At 39.3% G+C, this 25,327-nt stretch overlaps 1 protein-coding gene across 10 annotated transcripts in view; it reads right to left on the bottom strand.

Annotated features, from left to right (window-relative positions):
* MYLK (myosin light chain kinase) overlaps positions 1–25,327 on the bottom strand; it is a 208,891-nt gene that overhangs the window by 100,896 nt on the left and 82,668 nt on the right. For 7 of the 10 annotated variants that reach the window (XM_065070506.1, XM_065070505.1, XM_065070502.1 and 4 more), the window contains 8 exons: positions 19,439–19,646; positions 17,677–17,725; positions 16,122–16,287; positions 12,654–12,819; positions 9,837–9,873; positions 7,346–7,920; positions 5,072–5,275; positions 3,815–3,949 (listed from right to left, as the gene is read on the bottom strand). In XM_065070506.1, coding sequence (XP_064926578.1) covers positions 3,815–3,949; positions 5,072–5,275; positions 7,346–7,920; positions 9,837–9,873; positions 12,654–12,819; positions 16,122–16,287; positions 17,677–17,725; positions 19,439–19,646 — 1,540 coding nt within the window. The remainder of the gene's footprint in view (positions 1–3,814; positions 3,950–5,071; positions 5,276–7,345; positions 7,921–9,836; positions 9,874–12,653; positions 12,820–16,121; positions 16,288–17,676; positions 17,726–19,438; positions 19,647–25,327) is intronic. The other 3 variants (XM_065070511.1, XM_065070509.1, XM_065070510.1) reach the window with 1 other exon arrangement.

Raw genomic sequence — 25,327 nt, 5'->3', positions numbered from 1 at the left:
GAACAATGCCTTTTTGTTTCTGTTTTAAATAAGAAAAATAATAGGGCAAGTGTTTATGTGGAAAAAGAAAATTTGGTCTCCTTCATTGTGTCCTCAAATTTTGTCAGAGCACCCTTTTTTCCACTCCAGCTCCCAGCAAAACTGTGACTATTTTTTAGCACTATTCATACAATAGTGAATTCACTTACAAAACAGCCTCTTCATCAAACCCCAGAAAACAAACACATCAGCCCTGTGGAATAACCTGCAGCAAGATTCTAAGTTATATTCATTATACTTATATTTTGAGGTAATAAAAACATCCCTCCCAGTAGTGAAATGTTCCCTTCTCCAGAGGCAGAACAGTCAAATCTTCATGACAGCTTGGCAGCAGGAACAATAACAAAAAATACCTTTCTGCTGGCATGTTATGCCAGAAGAAAGGAAATTTTCCCCTGGCCTATTTATTAGAAGCTTTCTGGACAGATCAGAAAGCTATCCTAAAACCAAACACTACTTGGAGAATTGTTATGCTAAAGTCATGGTCATACTGTTTTTAAATTGAGCAGAAAGAGGTTCAATTCAGCTTAGGGGAAATAAAAACATACACAGCAAGCAATATGAAAATCAAAATATTTAAAATACAGTCATATACATCTTATTCCCGTAATTTAAAAAAGAAGTTACCAATAAAGTATTTAAAGAAGCTGAAGTAAATTGGTGCTACATACTGAAGTATTGTCACAGAGAGCACGAGTAAAAAGTTATTTATAACATTTTGGTGAGGCCAGAACTTAAACACAAGAAATTTACTGTGAGGCTATTTGCCAGTAAATCGGTGAAAATTCAGAAAGAAACTTGAAATAAAGGGCAGAGTGAGAGAAATGGGACAGAAGAACCATCTTGAAAAAGTTGGAAAAAAGCCTTAAATCATTAAAATAGGCAAAAAGTATAAGAAAGAAACTGAAGATGGTAGAGTTGCAGAGAAGAGTAAGAGCTCTTATTTGCGCAGTGTCTATGAATATGGAAAAACTACTTATCCTCACAGATGCTAAGAAGTAATTGTAGACAATGCACAACATACATCATGTAGTTTTTGTCTTGGTTGACCTGAAGGAGAGGTCTATCTATACAAGGGCTTGGAAAATGTTTTAAATTTGTACGTAGTCACAGCTGGTAAACATGCTCAGTATCTAAAGTAGTACTTGTATGTAACATTGTACAAGAAGTTGTTGCAAGTCTTTTAGTTCTCAGGTGGTTTAGATTTCTCAGAGATCGCAGGAAGGCAGATCAGACATCATACCAGCTGTTCAGTATCAAGGGCTGGGCAGCCCAAGAGTGAGACTGTTCTGCTTTTTTCATTTCTTTTTGTTTGTTTCTCAAAGCAACCTTCTGTTCATGTTTCTTATGACTTGATAACTTGGTCTTCACATTAATTATTTTGCCAAGATACACATATTTTTCTCACTTCCTTTCAAAAATTAATTCTAGTCCGTTATCATTGTCGTGCTTGGAAGACAATTTGCATTTGATATTTTCTTGTGAACTTTTCACATTCTGTCCCATATGATTTTTGTTTCTATGGAGTTCTGCAAAAGTGCTGTCTTTTAAGCAGCAGTGTGATTGCTCTCAGCAGATTGCTTTTTTCTCTGCCGCAGACTATCAGTTGTGGATGTAAAAAGCTTTATATTCCAAGCTAGGACAACAGATTATAACACATCTTTTTCTAAAACAAAATTTGTCTGCCTGCCTCTAATTATATACTGTGAATATATGGTTTTCTTCATATGGCCCGTTGATGAAAGATTCCATCATGTCATTTTGCCAAAAATATTGTTAGGTCTTCTTGGAGTGATATTTCAGGACCAGAAACACAACTTTCTCCTTTATTTTATAAGGGGTATAAATATGAGAAGTTCGTAGTATCTAGCTAGCTGGTAGACAGGAAGGAAATGTTTGCATTCAAATGGATATCACAATAGTTAATTTGATCCTTAGGTAAAATAATGACCCTAGGAGTATACATGGACTTATAAGCATTAAACTACTGTTTATAATCTATTCAAGTGTGTATCAAAATGTTGTATAAACAGTTACGTATCACAATCAGATGCAAGACAGAAAAGCATTAAACTATAGTGGTCTGTTCTAGGAGTCTGGAATGAAAGTGGTGTGCTTATATCTTTAGAATAATACATGATGTCCCTAATTTTTATTATAATTTCTTGTGTTTCTGTTACTCAGAGTCATCGCTGCATTTTGACTTTAGAGCAGAGTCAATGCACTGACTTTCACTTACAGAACCCTAAGGGTTTGAAATCCAACTATGTGAAAAAAAGTTTGCTTTTGCCTCCTTGTGATATTGATCCAATTGCAGTTAGTAGGTTGGATGCAATATAAACCTGGTTATACCTGAACAGGGGCAGACTCATCTGAGATCAGTAAGAAGAAAGATCAATGCAGAACAGAATCCTGAAAAAAGACAGGGGGCACAGTGTATGCCAGAGGTCTACAGAAACAGGTTGTTTATTGATCTCCAGGCTGTATTTTTCAGGAGTCAATGGATTTCTGGTTAGCAAAGCAGAACACCGTTGCATGAATGAAGATGCTGTATCTGTGCCTGATGAACTGTAACACAGAAAGTCATTTGAGACAGGGAGATGCTCTGTGTGTGGAAGACAACTGGGTATAACTACACCACTCACTGACTAAGGGAACTGTTTACAAGCAGGGAGTACCCTTGGAATATGAAGGGGAAATGACTGACCCTGTGAGTCAGAGTTGCTTCTTCTGTGCTGCAAGATGTAATTCTTGTATAGCAAAGCAGTGATTCTACTCACGTCTGCAAAGGAGGAACTGCAGAGTAGCCTTTCAACAGAGAAACAAATTATTTCCAATGGGAGAGTGTCAAAGCCTTTAGTCACATGTTTCATGTTGTAAATAAAACAGTGGCCTTTCTATTCCAGACATGGAGCTATTGGGAAGGGGAACAGACCAGGCTGTGGGAACATACCAATCTCAAGGTCATGGTTCATTTGCCCTGCCTCTTTTTTCAGTTATCCCATTTACTCCAAATAGCCAAAGAAAAACAGAGGTGATGTGCAAATAATTGATTTTAAAACAATCCTAGAGAAAACAGCTTTATGGCAAAGTATGTTATTCTTTGTCTTTAAATTACACACACACACACAAAGATAGGTAGGTGAGAGTCTGCAAAAAAATCAATTGCGCTTCAGGAGTAACAGAGCTGATCAAGGGTTAAACTGAATAAATCTGTCTAGTGTTGAATTGGTATGGTTCTGAATAGAAAGAGCCCTGAAACAGAGTGTGTATTCCCTGAATCTCTGAAATAACTTGGAATCTAAGCAAAACACTGATGTTTGGGCCCAACTCTGATCTTAAGAGACATGGGTTTCCTTCATACCATAAAGAGTGATATATTGCACTTATTTTGCTTAGAACTACTTATCCCTGCAGGATGATGATGCCAACCCGTTACTCTCAGAGCAGAGGCCATGCAGAAGGAGTGGGGGCAGTGCAGGATACAGCAGCAACACAAGCTTTGCTTCAGCTTGGTCTAAAGCTGTGTTTAACAAAACCCAGGAAACCCATCTGCGAACAATCTTGTCACCAGAGTCCCCTGCTGGGCGGTCCGAAGAACTGCAGTAAGACAGAAAACTGCTCAAGAAAACTACCCTTCTTCGATATTCTAATAGATTATATTACAGTGATTTAAAGTGCTTTGCAGAGTATTTGCAGCCCTGCTATGTAGTGGTCAGAGTGGCATTTGGGACTGTAGATGGAAGTGTGTACAGGTGTGCAGGGGATTCCTTACCATTGAGAAGCCAAGTGATCTGAGGTACAGGTACCCCTCTGACACAGCACTGCAGCACGAAGTCTTCCCCTTCACTCACAGTGCATCCTTTCAAGACACTGGAAAAGCATGGAGCAACCTCTTGAACTTTAGGCCCTTTAAAACCAAAATGAAAAGAGTACCTTTAACCCAAATTGAAAAAAAATTATGTTTACCGCTTAGTGACTTTGTCTGGGTATGCTTAGGTGACTAACAGATTCATCCCATGCAAACAAGCAAGAAAAAAGAAATCAAAACCACGGTGAAATGTTTTTTTGGGAAACAGAAATAATTTTGAGCAATGGACTGGTATAAAGAATGGGTTCTTTTATAATCTACAAGGCAGGCATTGCGAGCTCTCAAACTATATTTACGTGGTGGTTTTCTATGTCATAATCCACCATCTGCAGCCAATCAGTGTATGCGACATATTACCAGAGAACTCAGCGCAAAGAACAGGAAGGACAATTCTTCTCTCCTCTTGTTTGTGTTCTCCCAGTCCCTCTCTCAAATTTCCCCTGGCTGGCAGTGAAACAGGGTGGCTTAAGGATGCAGTTTACTGGTCTCTCATGAGACAGAAAGAAAGCATCTTGGGTATCCTGGTTTAACCTCAGGCACAGCAAATAGAGAAATGTTGCATACATTATCATAGCTCAAGGTCAAAACCTAAAACCACGTGAAAAGATGAGAATTGAGGACAGGATTTGCTAAGAGGCCAACAAATCTTTCAACCACACCAGTAAGACAGTGCCTTCAAGCTCAAAATAATTTGTCACTGGGAAACTAACTTGAATTTAGCAGAACACAATTCTCATTCCTCCACTTTTCTTCATGTTTACTGTACTGAACAGGATTGGTTTGTGCTTGCAAAGCATTTCAGATATGCTATAGAAATCCTAAGCACCTCAAAAAGAACTGAATACTGAACAACAAAATAAAATCTTTTGCAACCTGTATTGAATACAAGCATTAATAAAAAACCTCAGTGGAGAAAAGGCCTCCCTATGTACAAACATTAAAGGAGACGGTTTTATCTATACAAACAACAACAAGTCAGAAGAGAAACTGATCCAGAAAGTGGATTGTCGGCTGTCCTACATCACATCATTCACAGAGCTAGGAATCAGAATTAACCTGCATCGAGAAGTCGTAATAGACATTTTGCCGTCACCATCCTCTGACAGTTTAGAAAAGCCCAACCACAGGTTTCAAAGTGCAGATGGGCTCATGAGAACTTACTTCTGACAGTTAACAACCAGCTGGTGGAAGTCTGGCCTTTGGGATTGAAAGCTGCACAGCTGTAAGATCCACTGTCCCCCAAGCAGGCTTTCTTTAACCATAGGCAATGAATTCCATCTTCTTCATATATCTGGACATCTTCTCCAGCTTTAATAGGCTCACCCTCTTTGAACCACTCCACATCTGGTTTTGGTTTCCCTGAAACTAGACAATCAGCTATTTGAATTCTTATGAACATGTGTTCCCCTTAGTGTAATTCTGTTATTTGCTTAAGTGTAAATTAGGTATAATTAACATTTATATAACTACACAAACCTTAATGAGCAAGTAATACACAAAACTATCTTCAAAAAGATTGATTGATATTTCTGATCTTCCAAAACCTCTTGGCCAGTCCATCTTTTAACACAGCAAGTATCTGGCAACTTGAAAAACTCCAAGCACCTCTATCTGAAAAATGTTCCTCTAGAAGTCAGAGAGAAAATGGATGTGATGAGATATTATAGAGGAGAAAGAAAGAAAGAAATTTCTCCCCATTCCTTCCTACCCTGCTAAATTGTTTTCTTTAAGCACCTAGCAGTACTTTGCAATCCAAGGAACCTACGACTGAGGTTGTCTATACTAATACTGTTCAGCCTGGAGAAGAGAAGGCTTGAGGGGGCTCTCATCAATATATATGAGTATCTGAAGGGAAGGCGTAAAGTAGTCGGAGCCAGGTTCTTTTCAGTGATAGGACTAGAGGCGATGAGCACCAACTGAAGCACAGGAGATTCTGTCTGAGGAAGGGGGCAGATTACCATTACACCCACAAATGCAGCAAAAATTGGAATGTCCGTTGCGTACATTAGAAAGCAGGAAATGTCCTTTTTTTTCTGTGCATTTTCTCCACTAGAAATTACTATTCAGAAAATATTCTCTTTTCTGCTCAGTAGAGAAAAACTACATTGGAATCCACAGAGAATTAGTAAGAACAGTTGAGATGAGAGAACCTCCAAAAGCTGGGGAGAGAAGAAAAAAATAATCCAGCCTGGCAGGTAGAAGCCTCCTTAAGGGTGTAACAGCATTTCCATTGTCCATTTGTCCACTGCAACCAGGCATCAGAGGTGGCTTTGAAACCAATCCTGGTCACCCCTTGCGGAGAGGATTCTCAGGAAAGAGGGTTTCTCAGATTACTTATTAAAGCACACTAGGGACATTCCCCTGTAACTTCCCTTGCCTTTGGACATAGGAGCTTGTGCTTTGAGTCCAAAGCCAAATGCAAAGGCATTCACTGACTTCAATAACAACTGAATGATGTCCTTGGTTTCTGTGCAACAGGGACTACATTTCCCCACCAAACAGAACCATGAAGTAGTTAAAGCTTGCAAAGATTTTGAGATGCTCTGATGGAAGTCAATACACGTTCCCAGTACTAACATACCTGAAAAAACAAACTATTCAAAAGGTGCCAGGATCTTTGGAATATTTTATCCTCTCCTTATCCTCTGGGCTTGTCACATAAATCGTATTCTTTACTCATGGGACAAGAACATTCAAGAAATGAAATAATTTAATGTGATTTTGTAGTGATATTTTTTTTTTTCCTCCAGAGACATAAAAAACAATTCCTCTCTCACTTGCACTTTAAAGTGCAAATATTACTTTAAAAAATAGTAGAGAAGTGTTCCAAAATAGCTTTCTTTTAAAATGTAATTAAAAAAAGTGTTCCAAGTCTACTATCTGGATTGAGCAAAATGCAGCTCTCATTACTCTTCTGAGAGGTTAAAACCCAGACGAATTCTGCAGAGTAAGCTCTAAACCTCCCTTTTAATTCTAACTTTATCATTTCAGCTGCTAGGAAGCACGCAGACCAGCCTTGAGTTGACCCAATATGTAGATGCCACAAGGAAAATGCAGTGACAGATTGTAGATTCTTACAGGATCATTTTTTTCGGCTCAAGGGCCATGTAACTGATTACACTTACGGAAAGGGTACTGTCCATTTTCTCTCTTGCACCCTCATATAAGACACCCTAAAACTACCTCCTAGAAAGAGTGGCATTGATTACACCTGTGGAAAACCCAGATAAGAGAAGGGATAGACATTAGGGTACAGAATATTTTGAACATTGCATTGAGAAGAGTATTGTGGAAACAGCATGAGATTCTGCACCTATTTCCAAAATCCTTCAGGAGGAGGACAACTTGCAATGAAGAAGGAATTGCTTCCCCACTTCCACACATAGAAGGGGAACCTAATTAACCCCAGGGCTCTGATAACTTTCACCTCTTTACCTTTGCTCTTGAATTTAATCTCCTGGCCTTCTGATGCTTCCAGGCTCTGTGGACAGCTCTCAAACTGAGGTGGAATTCCCAGAGGCTCCCTCTTCTCCTCCATTACAGTTTTCCGGGCTCCAGATCTGTTTTCTCCTTCTCTACTCCTTTGACTGAGTTGCCCTGTCAGAGACAAGGTTTGTTGAGCTGACACCAGGGGCTGCACAGCCCTTCTCCTGTCTTCACTCTGTCTGATGAAAGTGGCCTGGGGTTCTGCCTTTGGTTCTGGCTGCAGTTTCACAGCTTGTAGTGTGATGGTGCTTGAAGTTTTCTGCAAGACCTGAGATCCCTTTTTTCCTTCTTTAGGTTCTGGAGGAGACACTGCAATGGCTTCTTGGTGCTGTCCCTGCTTACTGTCTTTGGCTTCTCTGGTGATGTACAAGGTCTCTTTCCTTACTGATGCCCTGTCTTTGGTTTCAACCATGAGTTCCGTGCTGCTGGATTTCAGCTCTTTAGCAATCCCATTGCTAGTTGCTTGTTTGAATTCTGAACTTTCAATAGCTTTAACAGCAAGTGTTGTTGGTTTTGGTGGCATGCTGGAGGAAAAGGATACGTTTAAAGATATATGACAGTGAATAAAGACTAACTACTCTCAGCAATGATATAAACATACAAGCCATTAGCAAAGAAGATGAACTAATTAGCCTTTAGTTTCCTTCATACGGTTTAAGAACATGGATGAAAGAGGTGAATGACAAAGCTTCATAGTACATGATCCATGCTCAGACACTGTCATAACTGAGGAGTTTCTGGATACAAATCCACTGCTCAGGTTCTGACATTTTCTGTTATTCAGACACTGACCTTGCATCCACTGCTCTAGATAGAGAACAATTACAGAAGGCCCTGGAGTGACCATGATGTAACACTGCCTCATGCTTTAATAAATTGTGGTCAAATATAATTATAGCTCAAAATGCCACATAGCATTGTTCCCTAAAGGGAAATTAAAATGTAAATTCTGCATTGAATTTACTGTTTCCAATTATGGTATCCTGTAATTTAGGTGATTTCAAAAGAGAACTGATCAGAAAAGTTGACTAAAGTCTAAGGGAGGGAGAGGGGCTCTGTCAAAAAAAAAAGAAATCAATTGACTGGATGTAACAATATCAGCTACAGTTTTATTAGGAAGAGTTTCTCAGAATTATTATGGATCTTCTGCTCAGTATTTTGGGAGCACAAGAACAGCTGACTAACTGGGACTTGAATCTAAGTTTCCTTCATTGAAGTTGACTGCCCTGACCACTAAGCTCTCACCTGTCGAGTGTTGTGTCTGTCTCACACTTCCAAAGTATTACTCCATGGCAGAATTGGGACATATTTGAAATTAGAGGAGTAATTTCTAGCCCTGCTCTGTTTTGGTATGCTTAGTGCCAATGACTTATTCTCTCAGGGATATTCAGGATATTTGTTGTGGTACTTTATTCAGTCAGAGTTAAATGTACTAGAGAAATAATGCCTACGAGATTTGCAGTTACAACTGTAAGATGCGTATATATATATACTTTTTAATTTTTATTTATTTTTTTTTTTTTTAAGTGATAGAGGAGGCAAAACTCCAATGGACAACCCAGAACACAGGGAGCTCTGGCTGTAGGGCTGGACAGTTTCATATACACTAAACATATTTTAAGGTATGTTCCTAAAACTCACACAGATCTGAAAAACAGGGTATCACGGCATTTTCATATCCACTTTGCAGTGGACATGGAGTTAGGACAATGTAAACATGCCATTTTGAAATCCCATCCAAGCCATATGAGGACAGATTAAACACCCTGAAGACTGTAAAGCAACTGGCCTTCCTGAAAGCATCTTACATAGTCAGCTTAGAGCATTTAATCCCTTCATTTTCTATTCATGAAGACAGAGCATTTTACTTTTTTTTTTTTTAAATTATGGTAATTTAACTTTAAAAATCTTGATAAACCCCTAAAATATGGAATATTTTGTTTCTTGTTATTTTACCCATACTTTTGTATATATTTTCAGACATCAGCAAATATCATGGACACACCACGTTTTACTGATGGCAGCAAAGAACAACCAGCTTCAGTACTGACAAGTTGCATGCAGGTTTTTGACTCCAAACAGGAAGTTTGTTCAACTGGTACAGACCATTTCTCCTCACATAGTTTCTGCTCAGCTTATATGTAAGTATTTGGCTACATGGGGACAGTGAGTATAAAGCCATCTAAATTTTGCTTTCCCAAACAGACCACAACTCTGTGCTTCATAGTGTTGCCACCAGTTCCACCAACTATTTCATAGGAGTCTACCAGGACAACTGAATTTGGCAGTAAGAAAGAATCTAATCCCAAGTAAACATTAACTTCTAAATACAGACTGATTTAAAATATTTATCATTTTGTGAGGAAGACTCATGCCGTAAATGTCAAAATCAGTGCACTGCAATTAAATATTCTGAGAAAGTACTCTAGTAAAAACGTACCATGGTGGCTGAGCATACGTGTCAGTCTTATCTGGACCTGAAGAAAAAAAAAGGAAAAAACAGGTAAGTTAAACATACAGTACTGTACACAATTCCATAAATTTGAAAGATTTTAAGCAAATAATATACTTAAGAACCTTCATTCTTCATATTTTCAATCCATTGAAGTAAAGATTGACTATCCCCACACCTGAAATTTTATATGGACAAGAGCAAGCTGCTCGGCTGAAACACAAAGAGGGCTTGATCCATTTTGAGACATTGTTGGGTCAGGTAAGTTCCCAAGTCCCTTGAGAACTAAAGTTTCTGTGAACCTCAAAGGGTCCCTGTTGGGGGTGAGAGGTAAGCAAGAGATTCCAGCTTGGAGGCAGCTCATCAAATCGTATGGGAACTCCACAGAGCTTGTAGAATTGGAGAAAGACAAACCAAAAGTACTACACCTGGGCATGCCCGCAGTGAAACTGCAGCTGTCCTCTGCTAAAACACAAACCCAAATTAACGGTAGTAAAAACTCCCAAAACCTGTGCCCACCTATAAACTTTTACCAACTCATTGGGTGTGTAGCAAGTATTATCATGTTTAACATGAATAACACAAAATCTCTTATATCACATTTCTTCACTTTGTGACACCTCCAGAAAATCTGGGAAAATGCCTGAGCTATATGGATTTGCCAAGGTACTTCATCAGGTTCCTCACTGTAATGGGGCATGTTCTCAGTTCATATGTATGTAATCCTCCATGCATTCTCTCAAACCTTGACAGTACTTGTTTGTCTGGGGGGCAGCATGAGATAATAAATAGTTGGGAGGGGAGAAATACCACCCCAGGTCAAATACTAACCAAGTCTCTTGATTTTTCCCTAGTTAAATCTACAGGGTACAGCTTGCTTTCTTCTGATCAGATCAAGGTTGCATCTACGCAGTTATCAGCTATTAGACTAGAAACTACAGCAGAGAGACATGTGATAATGAATTTACAAGATAATAAATTTTGCAAGTCATCAACAAATACTCCACAAAAATGCTTTCAGAGTCTTTTCCTCAGGAAAAAGTAAAAAAACTTATGATGAATAATACCCTGATTTCCACTGTGTTTTGCAAGCAAAAATCCACATCTAAATGCTTGAACTTGACACACTATTCAGAGTGACTAAAAGAATCTATTTACACACACACAAAAGTTGCAGTGAGAGAGGGAAATAATTCATTGGCTTCACTTAAATAAACAGTAAACTAAATTCTTCATATAAAAATTAAAGCTGAAAAGACACTGGATAAATACAGAAGAGGAAGTTGAATTATTTCTTGTTGCAAACAATACCATGCAACCCTGTCAATTAAAAGAACATTTTTCCTCTTCCTCTCCACTTTTCACTATTGGAACTTAGGGGAAAAAATTTAACTCTTAGAAGAAGATTATCTATATACAAGATTGCATGGATTTAAAATAAAATGTAGTAATTCTGAGCCACTTGATTGTCTGCTAGCACCTTGAACCACCTCCTATGACCTGATTTAATTGATGATGAAAGAATTAGGTATTATATATCGTGGTTAGGTAAGTGGAATCATCCGATTAGTCAAGTACATTGCAAGAGAGTGCCCTTTTTAGTGACCTGTACTAATCCAAGAAAGAATGCCTGCATTATTCAGAGATGCGGTCAGCATCTGAAGCAAACATATACCACAACTGACTTTGTGACCCCAGTTCCGCATCAGCTCTCAAGGCAGACATAGCCATTGCACAACAGACAGCTCACCACTTCAGGGAGAGCAAGTAAGGATTGAGTTTCATGTTTAGAAAAAAAGGCTTATTGAACAAAATGGCCCATTCTATAAAACATTAGTTGAATAGGCAACCTGTAGAAGCTCCTTCCACAATGGCTTCATCAGACTGGAACTTACAGATAAAAAGTACAGCTTTAACTTGTAAAGGCTAGTTGTGGTTTTGAGGATCTCAAGTGTAAATCCTCTTATTATTTTTATTTTTGATGTCTTACAGAGTGACAGGATTGATGTGAACCTAAAAATATTGCATCAAAAAAATCCTTGCTGGGTGTGTCTGTAACCCATTGATCTTATGACTACAGCTGAAGCCAGCAGCTGTTGACTTAATTATTTAGTTGGGTCCAGTGACTGTTTACCCACTGACTGATGAAATTCCTCTTTAGTGTGGTTGCTGAAGGCTGTATGATTTCGAGGCTGATGCAAAGGACATACTAAGCAGCACCAAACTGCAAAATGGATTGTGTATATATATATATGTCTCCTAAATTATTTATACAAAGACATTGATTTCCTTTAACAGCAGTGAAATTAAGCAGGATTGGGAGTTAGAAAGCCTGGATTTTAACTTAATTAAGCTGCTTTTTCTGTCTTACAGTTTAGACTTATGCTCCTTTAATTTTCTTTCCTGGTTCTACAAATACAGATACAATTTTGTTTCCCAAAGTGGGGCTGGTATAAACATGCATCTGGTGTTGGTACTCAACAAATACAAAATTAATTACTGATTATAATGACAAGCACAAGGCTTTCATCCTCTGAAATTAAAATATATGTTCAACACACATGGAGGTCAAAAATCACAGTAGAAGTAAAAAGTTGGTTTTAAAGAAGGTTGTTACCAAGCATTTGGATAGCCTTTTTCCCATTGAACTAGCACGATGGCACTGCAAGCTATCACAGTATCATTTAATGAAGAGAGAGGAAAATAGTGTGGAAAAGCAAATGCTTATACTGAGAACACAACCAAAGATATTTTAAAGCGATATCTGGTTCACTTGTGCTCTGTCCTGTAAACTCTGTGCTGTACCTTGAACGGTGAGCTCTGCAGACACAGATGCCTTCCCAGCTCTATTTACCACTGTGCACGTGTAAACTCCTGAGTCAGCGAGCTGAGCATTTTGGATTTCCAGGAACTGGATGCCTGTTTTCTCAAACATGTTGAAACGCTCATTTTGCTGCAACGGAATATCACCCTGCAAATATCACAAGACACCATAAGACAGCTAGCTATTGGTAAGAAAAGGGGAGAAAGAACTTTTTTGGTAAAATATGAGGTCAAAATGCCTTTCTCCTATCTTTTAGCCAAATTCCTTCAATCAATAATACTCAGATGGTATAAACAAAACACTGTGTCCAAAAGTTCTATAACTCATGTCTGCAGGAGGTTGCTTTTACCTGCATTTTGCCACCCACGCATCTCAGTTTGGTTTTGGCTTTTCATTATTTACTATATCCATATACCTAGAAAAATTTCTTTTCACTGTATGTGAAACTCAAAACAGTTTTCTGTTCATGTTTGTTCCAGGAAGTCGAACATTACACTTTTAAGCAAAAACTTCCAACTTGGAGAGTAGTCCTCTATCCATCAATAACTCTTTTATGCTGTATCACTTCAGAAAGAGGAAAAAATTCTTCCCAAGATGACCTCATCCATGGCCAGGTGAGGCTGGCAGAAGGCAGTAGGCATACATTAGGAGGCATTGCTACAACACAGCTCCTTTGTGGTGCCACACAGGAATTAAAACAAAGGCTACAGCTTTGAGGCAGGAAGAAAGGCATGTAGTTCTATGCTCTCTGTTATACAGATTAGATGGTCAGAATGACAATTTTTGCCTTTAAATTCTATGAAATAATTGACCAGCACCTCATTTGTGAGTAAATCAGTGCTTCTGCTTCAGCACCATCCGTTAAAGGAGTCCCTTGCTACCAGGCACCACAGATCTTCCTATCCAAAGTTTAGGAAGGGAAAGTGTACAAATCTACAATTTGTAGGGCTTTGGTCAGTAAACGTTTGGGAAATACCACAATGTTTTCAGAAACTGTCATTGCTGAAGTCTCTATCAATGTACTTCTACCTGGGTACTATAAGTCCTATTTGAACAAAAAAAAAAAGCTAGTTCACATCAGGGGTTTGGTGGCAATACAGTAGAAGCTTCTGTTCTTTGCAATGTAACAATGAGAGAAGGGGAAAGAAAACAATAAGCAGAGTAAGACGTACACAAAAGCTTACTCATTACTTCTAAACAGTGAAATTTTAGTTGTTTATAAAGCTTCCGTGCTGGATGGGAGGTGATTGTGTTGGCTGCGCACTAACCAGATGTAGTCTAGCAGTCATGTAAGTTCTTTCCCATGATGTTGAGGCAGAGCTGAAATTCCTACCACTCCGCAGGACCCTGCAGCACCATCCTGACAGGAGCAGAAACACTGTCTGCCTGAGCTTGTTTGCAGCCAGCCAAAGCACATGCATGGTTACCTGTTAACCCATGCCTTATGAACAGGGATGCAAAAACACGCTTCACAACAACAGCCTACAAATAAAACTCTGTTAAAAAGCAACAGCATATTTGCACTTTACAGAGTATATGAATTGTTGAAAGACAGCTTCTTGGTGCCCAAAACAGGTGCTAAAATAATGCTATGAAAGCCTAAATAAAATAAATTTAAACAAAAGCAATGGGTTGAGGATAACTTCAAGAGAGTGGACTAGGTGTCTGCAGGCCAGCAATGGCATGACTACTCAACTCCTGAACAACACACCTGTGGTATTTTACAGAATAGTACATGCAGACCTGGAAGTCTTGAAATATGATTTTTAAGGACATAAACATGAACAGAACTCACGGAGCTGCTAATAGCAAGAACTCTGCATACTTCATTCATTTGATCAGGCAATAAATGCCAGATTGTAGAATAACACCTTAGGGAAGCTGACAAACAATTGCAAAATATATAATATAACCTCTAACAAACTGCAAAAACATGTATGGAGAAATACCAGGTGTAGATCCCAACTGTTGGATTGCTGGTCCCTACTTGCTGTTTACTACGCAGCCCTGAACAAAGAGAACTGACTGACAAATCCTGTTTTGTGCTGAGTTGCATGGCTGGAAAACGTGAGCAAGTCCAGTGGGACTGGAAGCGGTTTGTTGTGGCACAGCTGTGGCGCAGACTGCCCAGGGAGCCAGCAGCCCCAAAAGAACTGCTGGCAACTGGGGGGAGAAGCAGACTCCAGATGGAGCCCCCAGCTGAAGGAGATGTCTTATTGTCTTAGTTAGCGCTTCACAGCAAGAGGCTGCTGGTTTTCCGAGATGTGTCCTGTCATTCTTGTCTTACCGACAACATGGCTAAGTGTGGAATAAAGCAATGACTTGGAAGCAGGTGGTGTTGTTGGCTTTTTTTTACTATACATACGGCAACTGCGTGATGAAGGCTGAAGGGGAGCAGGATGACAGCAGAGAAGTCATATATGTGCTCCTCCAAATTAATTACAGTTCTCTAAAATACTAATAGTTTCAGTAACAATGGCCTCATCAGCATAGTATTTAATTATCACCTGAAAGCTCTCTCCTTATTAACAAAAAAAAAGTGGTTGGAAATCTTGTGTATGCCCAAAGGGGGCACTAGGGCTTCAGTGTGCAATGCTGCTTTAAACGCCTAGTGAACTGTAAATATTGCTTATTTAATATATATATATATTTTAAATGACAAATGCTCACAATTACCAATTTTAATGCAGATCTGAAATTTATAGCTCAGATCTCCTTTATTTTATGTCAGACACTTTTCTGCCATCACTATTTCAGCAGAGGTCAGACTGAAGCAGTTGAACTGTTGCTCATCTGCCTTGGATTTTTTTTTTCCAAAATAATCATACATGCTGAAATCCAATTGTATCTGTTAATTCCTTAACGGTAAATTTTCTTTACAATCCAATTTTATTTCTTTACAAACATCATCTTCATTCTAATGTACAGGTAAAACCCAATGTGAGCGATACAAAAAAGGCAGTTTATGGCTGAGAAACTGACATGGGACTTCGAAAATACAGCTGTAATTTTCACAGCTGTCAGAGACTCCTCTGTAACCACAGTCAAAGCATTAAATCCCTGCAGACCTTCTCTGTAAAACAGAGATTATGACAATATTCACATCTGCCATCTTTTGTCTGTTTTTCCTATCTATTTAGTAAGATCTTTGGATAGGTATGTCCCATGCTTGCTATTTTATAATGGAACCTGGATCTTCTTTGGTACTTTCAGATTTTTTTTGAGCAGATATTTTCAACAATGAGACAGATAAAGGAGAAGTTTATACTGAGAAGGAACACAATTATCTTTTGTGTGCTCGTTCAGCATAAAAATGAGGAAGAATATTTCTCTCCTCGTATGTAAATTCCCACCATGATATTTTGCAGTGACGAGTGCATTTCATCCTTTCAAGCAAGCAAATTTCAAAAGAGAAAGAAAACATTATTTATTTGTTTTAAAAATCATACCTTAAACCAAGTTACTTGAGGCTGAGGTCGTCCTGTTATTTTACATGAGAATTTGCCTGTTTGGCCTTCACGCACAACAACTCTATTGGGTTTTGTAGCAAACTTGGGTGGACTCTCTCCCCAGATGCTTGGCCTGTGCTCCACAGATGGAACAGTGAGTCTTCCCCTGGAAAGACAATTGACATCCTGGTTCTACAGAACAACTGGAAGCTGTTGTGGTTAGAGCACACTTCTGGAAGCATTTCAGACCAATGAGTGTATATAATTGGTGGTAAGCAAATTACAGTTACACAATGTTTTGGCCAATGGAAGAAATGGAAATGCTGGTGATGACTGCTCTTGATTCCTCATGCAACTGAATAATGTGGTGTTACACACCCTCATCCAGCATAGGCATAACTCACATAACACATCCCGGGGACAATTTTGGTTGTTTATAAGCAGAGCCGGGCAAACCAAATGAAAGAAAACACTGCATACGTTTAGTTTTCCCCCTTTTCAGTTTCTTAATTGCCTCCTAAAAGGCTATTTGTGCATAACTGTTCACAGTTCTCTATCATGTAATTTGTTTTGACATTGAGTGTAATGACACAGTAATTTCTGATTTATGAATCAGCGATTTGTTTTTGTGACATTTCTGACATGTCCTGGTAAAGATTTTTGGTTTGGGGAAGGCTTCTGTTTGGAATCTCATTCACTACAACGTTTGCAAAGCAAACATGTAAAGGGCAAAAAACCAAAGCATAATACACGCACATCCAGGGTAAGTGTCTGTTAAGTGTAAATGCCGAGCTCTACTTACTTGGATGGCACAGCTGGGAAACGACATGTGGAATGAAACTACACTGACATCAGTGACTGCAGTCCAAAAACCTCCGTGACACAGCCATAAAACATCAAACATGAGGCAGTATTATGGCAAGACAAAAAATAAAGGTGCAACTTTAAGTCTGTTAATTTCAAAGGGAACACTCACACTCTTTGCTCTGAAGCCCTGGTAGCACAGACACATATTAGCAGATGGCAGATGGTGATTTCTCTTTTTTTTTTTTTTTTTTTATAAGCATTAATTTCAAGCAAATGGAACCATTTTCAAGACCTGCTTTTCCAGATGGTCTTTTACCACATGCAAGTAAGATGTGACAATACCTCACCATTTCTACCAGGTGTCAGATATTAACAGAGACTGCATTGCCTTAGTCCATGGTGCTGTCAAGACATGATGGTTGCCATATAGGCAGCTTGAGGTTTCTAAGTAAGAGACAATACCATAATGAAAGGATTTACATGGACAAGAGGACCAGTAAAAATTCTTGGGAGAGAAAAGTGACTGTAAAATGTATATTCATCATATAATATAAATATCTGATAGCTTTTAATATCATCTTCCTCATGTTACCACTAAATAGGAGCATAAATGTGTATTAAAGAAGTGCAAGAGGCACTTAAAATGGGAAGAAGTGGTTATCCTTTAGAGAGAGTAATTTTACTTGTTTTCCTACTAAAACATACTCAGGTGTTTGTTAAACAACATCAAAGCCAGTGGACTTCTTACCCAGGGGTTTTGGCACTGGATGGCAGGCTATATTTCTTCAAGGAGTTTCCTGTAAGCACAGACCAGAAAGACAGGAGATGAGGAGCCTATCAAGACCATTGGGAATTACAGATACTAAAGACTATGTAAAATATGCGTTTCTCCAGGTTTCACACATAAAGGAGGAATGCAACACCTGCAGTATAAAGTTATGTCATCTGTAGTCCAAAATTAGGCTCTCCAATTTCAAAAACAAGTTTTACCATAGTTACCGTCTAACCTCTGGCCTCAGTTAGTAACAACACTGCAAAGTATTCATGCAAAAATATTTTTAAACAAGTGAATGAAACATTGTGTCTGAATCCTACAGCACTAATTCAAATTAAGACAGCAAAAAAAAAAGCTTTTGGACTCTGAAAGAGGTCTTACTTCACTTGTTTTTTTTTAGCCCTGTACTAGCCCAGGCTACCATTTCTGTAAAGTTATTCTTTTTAAAGCACAGTAGCTTATAATGCTTGCTGGAGTGAGCAACAGGGAGAGGTGTAAGAAGTCGTGTAAGCTCAGCGCCATCTACTGCACACAGGATTTCTTGTGAAATAAGTGTTCTGGAGCCTTACAAGAATCTATGTTGCTGTCAGATAGGACAGCCATGCAGGATGGAAAAAGTAGATTGTGTTTCAGTCATTTGTTTTTTCAAGTAGCAGTCAACAACACATCGTGATATCTTTGCTGAGAACAGAAAAAAGCCTGTTCTTTGCTATCTTGCTCTATAGAGGGATTTTTAGTACAAAGACCATGTAATTCTTAAACTCTGAGAAATTCAGTCATTGGGTACTGCCATGAAATTGCTTTTAAACTGCAGAAAGGCCCAGGTCAGAAAAGTTGTTATAAAAACAGCTTTAAAAAAAATCTTCTACCTCCATGGAAACTGTCATTCATAGAAGTTATCACAACTTAAAACTAGGCGGGGGGAAGCATAATTTTTACAACAGAAGGCAGTAACAGTCATGTCAGGTCCATGCATATTTCAGTATGTACTCTGAGGATATCTGTTAGAGATTTTGACTTTGAATAAACCCAAATGCTTGTTGTTTCAGGATTGCTGTGGATTTTTGCTTTGCTTCAAGAATTCAACACAAAGTATTGACCTGAGGAGCTTTGATATTCAACAGATCTCTAACATGACCAAAGAGAGAAGCAGTACAACTGATTTCCATCCTTCCCTGGCTTTGTGTCACTCTTCACATTTAAAATTTGGCAGTTTGCAACTATCTAATATGCAGATGTTCTCTTAAAAATTCCTGGGTTTGATCTTGGCTGTTTCCTGTGTGACATTAAGCATGCAATTACAACCAGCCGTTCAGCTTAGCAAATGGAAGCACGCATGGAGAACTCCAGAAACCCATTGCCTCAGTATGCCTGTCTGATAGGCTGTGAAACAACCAAGATTGCCACAGTTTTTACTGCCTGAGAGAAAATGCCAGTTTTCCAGGCCTTTGTTGTGTCCTGAGTGGTGGTGTCCATAGAAATTACATTTATAGTGAAGTCTTTAAAGCTTGGTCTTTTGTTACCTGAGCATCATCATACATATCTGAAACTGAACACACACTTTATCCAGCCGGAGATCGTAGCTCCCTGCAAAATGTCTGAAGCTGTGAAAAGCAGCCCTTGCACCAGTGAGAAAGCATGTGTGTACAGTTGCAATTTTAATGAGACAGTTTAACACGGCTTGTTCATTTAATAAAATGCTACAATAATCACAACATTATAAGTACCCTCTTACCTTCCACTGTCAGCTCCACAGTCACTTGACGAATCCCACCGTCATTTGCAGCCTCACAGGTATATTTACCACTGTCACCTTCCTGTACATCTTTGATTACCAAGCTGAATATCCCCCGAATGCTGCGGTCCATGACATAATGGTCCCCCTCCGGGACAGGGTGCCCATTTCTGTACCATGTGATCTGAGGCTCTGGGTAGCCTCTGACCTGGGAAGATGTGAGAGCGGAGAAAGAAGGCAAACACAACAGATGATGGCATTAGGAAGAAATGTTGGACTTTTAGCAATGCAGTGGAAAATTCTTGACACGGGAGCTGTTAAACACATACTCTTTGCAAGCCAAATGGCAGAACATAATAAAATGAAAAAACTCTTGGATAAGTCAAACTGTTAAAACCATAAGACTAGTCAGGCAGACAGATACCAACACAGAAAAGTTTCCCACTAGAATGGTTTACCTGCAGAAGCACAATGACAGTGCCAGTGGAGAATTCTGACACATGGGTCCCACTCCTCAAGGGCTGTAGTGCTACTATATCTCTAATATGCAAGATTCAAAGACCAAAAATTTACAGCATGGTTTCTAGCCAAGGATCAGGCTTATATTGTAAATCTGTATGGACCCCTGCAGTTTTCAAATGTGCTAAGATATATTAGCTGCTGACAATATACAGGCAAGAAATGCAGACACATACCAAAATTTGTCTTGATCTTTAAAAGCAGAAGATAAGGAGTTGCCATCTGAGAAAGTGCCATTAAGGGTCATTCTCACGTTACAGTGGTAGGAGGACTATAAAGACCTAGAGGTATTCACACAGAGACACTGTTCAACTTAAACAGTTTTGTGATCTACTGGTAGCCCAAAGAAGAGAAGAGCAACACGACTGGTGAAGGGACTTGAACACAAGACCTATGGGGAGAGGCTGAGGGAGCTGGGGTTGTTTAGTCTAGAGAAGAGGAGGCTTAGAGGTGACCTCATCACTCTCAAAACTACCTGAAGGGAAGTTATAGCCAGGTGGGGACTGGTCTCTTATCCCAGGCAGTCAGCAATAGGACAAGGGGGCATAGGCTTAAACTCTACCAGGGGAAATTTAGGCTGGATATTAGAAAGAAATTCTTTACAGAGAGAGTGATCAGGCATTGGAATGGCCTGCCCAGGGAGGTAGTGGACTCACCGTCCCTAGAGGTTTTTAAACTGAGATTGGACATGGCACTTAGTGCCATGATCTAGTAAACGGACTAGAGTTGGACCAAGGGTTGGACTCGATGATCTCTGAGGTCTTTTCCAACCCAGTCGATTCTGTGATTCTGTGATTCTGTGAAGAGTTTTCAACAAAATGAGCCAGTCCTGTGCTCATTAAACAGCAACTGTACTAATGTATCCTTACCTGCTATGGTATTAATGATACCTTCAGATTTGCAGGCAGACTCTCAGTTGGCATAACTGAGAATAGAGTTATTGATTTCAGCAGAACTGTTGAAACCTGCTGAGGATCTGTGGATATTTTTTCATTAAAAAAAGGGAAAAGCAGACATACACCAGTTTCCAAGAAAGAATTAACGCATCAGGTAAAGGTTCTTCCTCTGCTTTGTGAGAGATGTCATCCTCTTTGAAGGTCACTTTAGCACACTTCTCCAGTCATCATAGCAACTCATGATTACAATATTTCCCCCCTTCTTCCCTATTTCCCCACTCTGATGTGTTACTTCTCCATCTTCTGACTCCTTGATCCTTTGCCTACATGTCATAAAGTAACTGAGTGGATCAAGATGAGCTGGGATGAGTAATAGCTGTGGCTGTGTTTGCTCACTGGGAAAGGAGCAATGTTGCATTTTGAACTATGTTATCCAGTCTTGGCAAGTGAACAGGATGTCCCTTCAACCTCCAGGTGGGTAAAATATTGATGATCTGTCTCGACTGGAAGAAGGCTTGGTTGTGGCTTGCACAAATTCCTCCTAGCATTCTCCTCTCAGTTTCAAATCGGCATTTCAGCTCTACTTTCTTCCGACTGCACAGCACTTACTTTCCAAATTACAATCTTTAGCTAACCAACCTTGCCCTTTCTAAGTTTCTCTTCTTCCTAAACCTTTAATTTTTAATCCAGCCCCACCTCTCTCCAGCTGTGTTTCTTGTCTGTTGGATCTTAACCAACAGCTGTCAGAAATTTTTCTCTTTCCTTTAATTCCTTCAGTATCAGTTCAGACAAATTAATTTTGCCATTGATGTGGCAACCCTGTCTTCCTGGCACTACTTACTCAATATATATAGAGAGGGCATTAATGTTTGCCAAGAGCATGAATATCCTGAATAAGCTGGAGAAACTTTCCACTTCTGGTACAAACTTCTCAAGTTCTTTCTTAGTCTGTCTTTACCTAAGTAAGAGCCACGTTCTATAAAGAATACGCTGTGGGATCCTGCGCAGTGGGGAGTTGACTGCTATTTAAAAATACTACAGCATCTTTCTAAATCTCTTTGTGGCTGTACCTTTTCAGAAAACAGCAGCTCCCACTCAACCACGCTCCTTAGTGCTACTCTGGTGTATTGGTTTCATGCTTACTCAGAGGGCGGGCTCCCAGAAGTATTTTTCTCAGCTCATCTCATTATCAGAAGATGGAAGTTGCAAAGCATCAATATGAGACTTTTACAGTAGTGTAACTCTTGTTAGTTGATAATGTGCTCACTGGTACAGAAAGTGACTTTCTTACTATTAACTTGTCAGTGCTCTCCTACCTACCTTTTCATTTTAGATTAAGGATCCAAAAGAGAGATTAAGTGACTTATCCAGAGTGAGAGAGTATATTAGAGTGGAGATTTACTTCTCATTTTTGCTTCACTAGATATTAAGGTTTTCTTGGATTTGAAATATTTGAGGCAAAATGGCTTTGAAACTGTAAGTAAATTTCAAGTAATACAATACAGTAAAAACAGAGTAGCACTTGAATTGGTATGAAAAAAAACGTTTTCAGTGCATTACACCACAACCCCTTTATGAACATTAGTGTAGTCCCATCTCTTAACAGCTAAGATCCTGGCCTGTGAATACAAATCATCAATTACACACCAGTCCATGTGTTTTCCAGTCCACAATCATTCCTTCTGGTGGTTTCTTCTATGTATTGTTCAACCCAGCTTGAAAGCTCTCTAGCATAAACCTTCCATCACTTGTCCCAGAGAACAATTGGGGTTGAAGTAATGGGAAACACCTTCCTCTGATTTTTATTTTTGTTTTATCAGCTATGCATTCTGCTACTGAAGTAGCTGTTGGTTTATTAAAGTGTGAAAAATCCATATTGCAGATCATTATGGTCAATATATGTGATCTAACATGATGTTTTAAATTCATGGGAAAATATAATCCAGGAGTGCAGCTCAGGCTGGGATCTGACTGGCTGGGAAACAGCTCTGTGGAAAGTGATCTGGGGGTCCTGGTGACAACAAGCTCAATATGAGTGACGAGCGTGCTTCTGCGACGATGAAAACCAAGGTGACGATGGGCTGCATCAACAAGGGCATTTCCAGCAGAGACAAAGAAGTCATTAACCCACCCTACTCAGCATTTGTCAGGCCACACGTGGAATACTGCGGTCAGTTTTGGTGACCACTATACTAAAAAGATATGGAGGGGCTGGACAGGGTCCAGAGAAGGGAGGCAGAGATGATCAAAGGAACGGGCAGCCACCATAGAAGGAAGGGCTGAGAGAACTGGGTTTGTTCAGCCCTGAGAAAAGAAGGCTTAGGGGGAGATCTGATCACCATGTTCCAGTATTTTAAGGGTGGCTCCAGAGAAGAAGACTACTCCCTTTTTGCAAGGAATCACATGGAAAATACAAGGGGTAATGGGTACAAGTTATTCCTGGGGAGATTCTGATTGGACGCAAGAGAGAATTTTTTAATAATGAAAACACTCTCCCCAGGGAAGTGGTGGATTCCCCAGTATTGGACACTTTGAAGATTTGGCTGGACAGGGTGCTGGGCCATCTGGTCTAGATGATGCTTTTACCAAGAAAGGTTGGACCAGATGATACTTGGGGTCCCTTCAAACCTGGTATTCTATGATTCTATGGTGATATTATTAAGTCTTTCTTGACCACACAAGGCCATTTTTACCTGACCCTCAAACTCTAGTAGACCACTATACATACCCTTCCAGTATCACATGGCTGAGCCTGCATTGAGTATTTTTCCATTCCTTCCATGTGTGTTTATTTTATGCTTGCTGTGTCTGTATTATTCTGTTCATCTACAACTCTACATTGAGAAAATGCCACACAGAAAATTACAAACACAGGTGGTCAGCATACCATATCCTTTCAAAAGGTTAAGTCATTCCCTTCCCAATTTCTGTATTTTTTTCTTTCATTTTTTGTCAAAAATGAAATGATGGGAAAGCAGAAGTTTATAGAATTGCTCTGTTGCAAGGATTTATTTCAGGTTTGGTTTTGGAATGTGTTTCAAATTGAGCCAGCCCTCTCTGAAATACATCGTCTTGCCATAAAAGTGTCAAGGACCCTTAAACGAATCACTGGTTACTAGGTTTTGATCCTAATGGATCAATTCCAGAACTGCAGCAGGTTTTATATTCCTCCTTAACCTTTCCAGAGCTCACTAAAAACATCTGCCTTGAATAAATCCACAGCAAAAAGAAATTTATCTGCTTATTTAATGCCCAGCAGCAGGCTATAACCTTTATTTACAGCTTGGTCTGTGTGAGTGTTGCCAGTCCCAGGGAGGCTACAGCTATTCTTTACCTGTTCTACAACACTAACAAGTGGAAAATTGACAGGAAGCAGCAAATAACCATTGTATTAGCACAAACATGAGTTTTGAGATTTTGTCTGGATCCATCAACTGCATAGAGCCTTGTTGGAAAAGTCTGCTAAGGTAAAACAGGCCTTCTGCTCCATGCATCAACACAGCAAGTAGAAAGTGCTGGGAGAGAACCTGTTGCCTGTGAAACTTCCAGAGTTAAGATTCAGTTCTGCATCTAGGTCTGGGGGAACACTATTGAATAGGGATGGTGGTAGGTTCCCAAAGAAAATAAATAAGGAACAAAAATACAGCTGAAGTTGTACACTAAAGGATAGTACTATTAAAAAATGTGCTGCCACAACCTAGTTCCCATTGTCACAAACCTAAAGGCATTCAGTGACCACCAAGGTCAAATATATTCAGTGACCCTTTTTATTGTTTGCAAGTGCAGAAAAGATTATCTAAAACTTGGGCTATATCTTTCCTCCATAAAAGAGCAGTTTATATACCAATTTCAGAAAACCATAGTTTTGCTTACTTAAATGCATCACAGTTGTAGCAGTTTAGGGCAATGAGATGCACTCTTTTGGCTCATGCTTTTAAGTCAAAACTGATATCCAGCTTTGTAATAACTGTTGATGGCTCCAGGGAGGATGACAATAAACACAGCTCACAGCACCCAAAAAGAGTCACCCATGAGTGACAATAAACCGAAGCATAAGTAAGTAGCTGTGAAACACTGATGAGTTATATACTGTTATGAATGTTTCTCACTTTGACAGTAACACTTTAAGACTATTGGAAATTATGGCAAACATTACATGATTCATTCATTACAGTGGCTGAGGTGTGCAGTTCTTGATGTTAAGGATGAGATAAATGTCCTGTGTTGCTGCTCAAGGTAACATCAACGCACCAACAATGAGATTAGAAAGAAAACATCTATCAAAAAGATGTCTTGGTTTGCAAAATCCTCCCAAATTACACCATATATGGACAGACACGTTCAAAGTTGTACTAATACTGGCAATGATACAACTGTTACGAATTTGCTACTGAAACTAACTCCTCTTGTAGAAATGATTTCATATGCTGCAATATGAATTCCCCTAATAACTAACATTCCTCTCAAGAAACAA

The sequence above is a fragment of the Columba livia genome, chromosome 7 (genome assembly GCF_036013475.1).
Source record: "Columba livia isolate bColLiv1 breed racing homer chromosome 7, bColLiv1.pat.W.v2, whole genome shotgun sequence".
NCBI lineage: Eukaryota > Metazoa > Chordata > Aves > Columbiformes > Columbidae > Columba > Columba livia.
Note: the sequence above shows the minus strand (reverse complement) of the source record. Positions and strands in the feature narration are given on the sequence as shown.